Below are 2,128 nucleotides of genomic sequence, written 5' to 3' on the forward strand. Positions count from 1 at the left end.
ATGCAGCAGACACAAAACCAAGAAAAATTCTCAGTGGACTTGTGCAAGTGCTAAATAAATATGTTATCCTAATTTTCATATAATCAAACAATAAACAAAAACTGAGGCTGAAGAATAAAAGAAAAGAGTTGAACCGCAGACACAGTTTGATGACCATTTCTTTCAAAACAACCTATAAATAATAGTCTTCATCTTACCTTCTCCTTAACTTCACTTTCATTCATACATTCTGCCTTTTGCAATAACCCACAACAATGGATATTATCACTCGCCGCTTCCTTCCGATCATTTCAACTTTGCTTCTCATTCTAGTTTCTCTTTCTTCATTGGCCTCAGCGTCTCTCAAAGTGGCGTTCTACGCCTCCACGTGTCCATCTGCGGAGGAAATAGTGAGAAGTACTGTAAACAAAGCCATTTCAGAAAACTCAGGCATAGCAGCTGGTCTCATAAGGATGCATTTCCACGACTGCTTTGTCAGGGTAAAATCAATCACTCATCTCTCAACTATCATCGTATTAAAGAACACCCTCATCAATTTCATTTATGCATTTTTTCAGGGCTGCGATGCTTCCGTGTTGCTAGCATCTACCCAGGGTAACCCAGCAGAAAGAGACCATTTTGCCAACAACCCAAGCTTGCGTGGGTTCGAGGTCATTGAGGACGCCAAGGCCCAGTTGGAGGCTGCATGTCCTCAGACGGTGTCGTGCGCAGACATATTGGCCTTGGCAGCAAGAGACAGTGTTCTTAAAGTGGGTGGCATAAACTACGACGTTCCAACAGGACGCAGAGACGGTCTTGTCTCCGTGGCCGATGAAGCGGCGGAGAATCTGCCTGCACCAACCCTGAGCGCCGATGAGCTTGTGAGTAGGTTTTCACGAAAGGGTTTGTCTGCAGACGAAATGGTGACACTTTCGGGAGCCCATTCCATTGGTGTGTCGCATTGTTCTTCCTTCTCTAAGCGGTTGTACTCTTTCAATCAGACCTTGCCGCAAGACCCATCGATGGAGTCTTCCTACGCTGAAACCTTGAAAACAAAGTGTCCTGCGCCACCTTCCATCTCAGACCCAACCGTGTCTTTTGATCCTTCCACTCCCATTCGTTTGGACACCAAATACTACGATGGATTGATCAACCACCGAGGCTTGCTCACATCGGATCAGACGCTGTTCACCTCTCAATCCACCCGGGAAATGGTTCTCGGCAATGCCAACGATCCTGCGAATTGGTCTCAGAAGTTTGCCAAGGCAATGGTTCAAATGGGTTCCATAGACGTCCTCACTGGCTCCAACGGCGAGATCAGGAAACATTGCACCTTTGTTAATTAATTCACTCGTCCACAGCTGACTCTCTCGCTTTCGTTTGTTCAATTCTTTTTATACATTTTTTTTAATGTTGTTGTTTATTTTTTCTTTCTTTTAATTTTGTAAGAGTTGTGTCCATAAATTCAATTGTAATGTTATTTGTTATTATCATTTTTTTCTTTAAGTATCTCCCGAACAACCATTTCACAAGTGAGGTTTATTTTATGTTTTCATTAAATACAATTATTCAAAATGATTTTAGAATTGAGTATAAGGACCATGATATATAAATAAATATATATATAAAATTTTACTAATGTTAAATAAGTCTTTTTTAACAATATTTTATATTGGTTTAACTCCACTAAATATAGACACAACACACTAATACACACAGACACAAACACACAAATACATACATATCGATACACACACACACACACACAAAAACACACACACACAAACACATACAGACACACAACACATATAGACATAAACACATACACACACATAAACACAAATACAAACAATTACATACAGATTCTCACACAGATACACACAAAACACACAAACACAAACATAGACACAAACACAGACACATACAGACACAGACAGACAAACACACACACACAACCACACACACACCAACACATACCCTCCTACACACACACCTACGTGAACATACACACACATGCACACGCCACACACACACAAATCCACACACCTAAAAAACACACACACACACATCCACACACCTACAAAAACACACACACACACACACTCATACACACAAACACACGTACTCACACATCCACACACACACTCAT

General features: G+C 41.0%; 1 protein-coding gene across 1 annotated transcript; it reads left to right on the forward strand.

Moving 5' to 3' along the window:
* The first annotated feature begins 254 nt into the window (after window positions 1-254).
* On the forward strand, window positions 255-1,433 carry LOC124830374 (peroxidase 5-like). Its single transcript, XM_047304060.2, has 2 exons — window positions 255-479; window positions 558-1,433. The coding sequence occupies exons 1-2, from the start codon at window positions 255-257 to the stop codon at window positions 1,323-1,325; spliced, it is 993 nt and encodes a 330-aa protein (XP_047160016.1). The 3' UTR covers window positions 1,326-1,433.
* Window positions 1,434-2,128: the final 695 nt, after the last annotated feature.

This window comes from Vigna umbellata, chromosome 3 (genome assembly GCF_029865625.1).
Source record: "Vigna umbellata cultivar VRB3 chromosome 3, Vumbellata_1.0, whole genome shotgun sequence".
Lineage (NCBI taxonomy): Eukaryota > Viridiplantae > Streptophyta > Magnoliopsida > Fabales > Fabaceae > Vigna > Vigna umbellata.

What these genes read in the sequence shown, in the direction of transcription:
- LOC124830374 (XM_047304060.2), top strand. Translation starts at nt 255, where the DNA reads ATGGATATTATCACTCGCCGCTTCCTTCCGATCATTTCAACTTTGCTT. An exon ending in TCCACGACTGCTTTGTCAGG is followed by an intron (nt 480 to 557) that starts GTAAAATCAATC and finishes GCATTTTTTCAG; the next exon opens with GGCTGCGATGCTTCCGTGTT.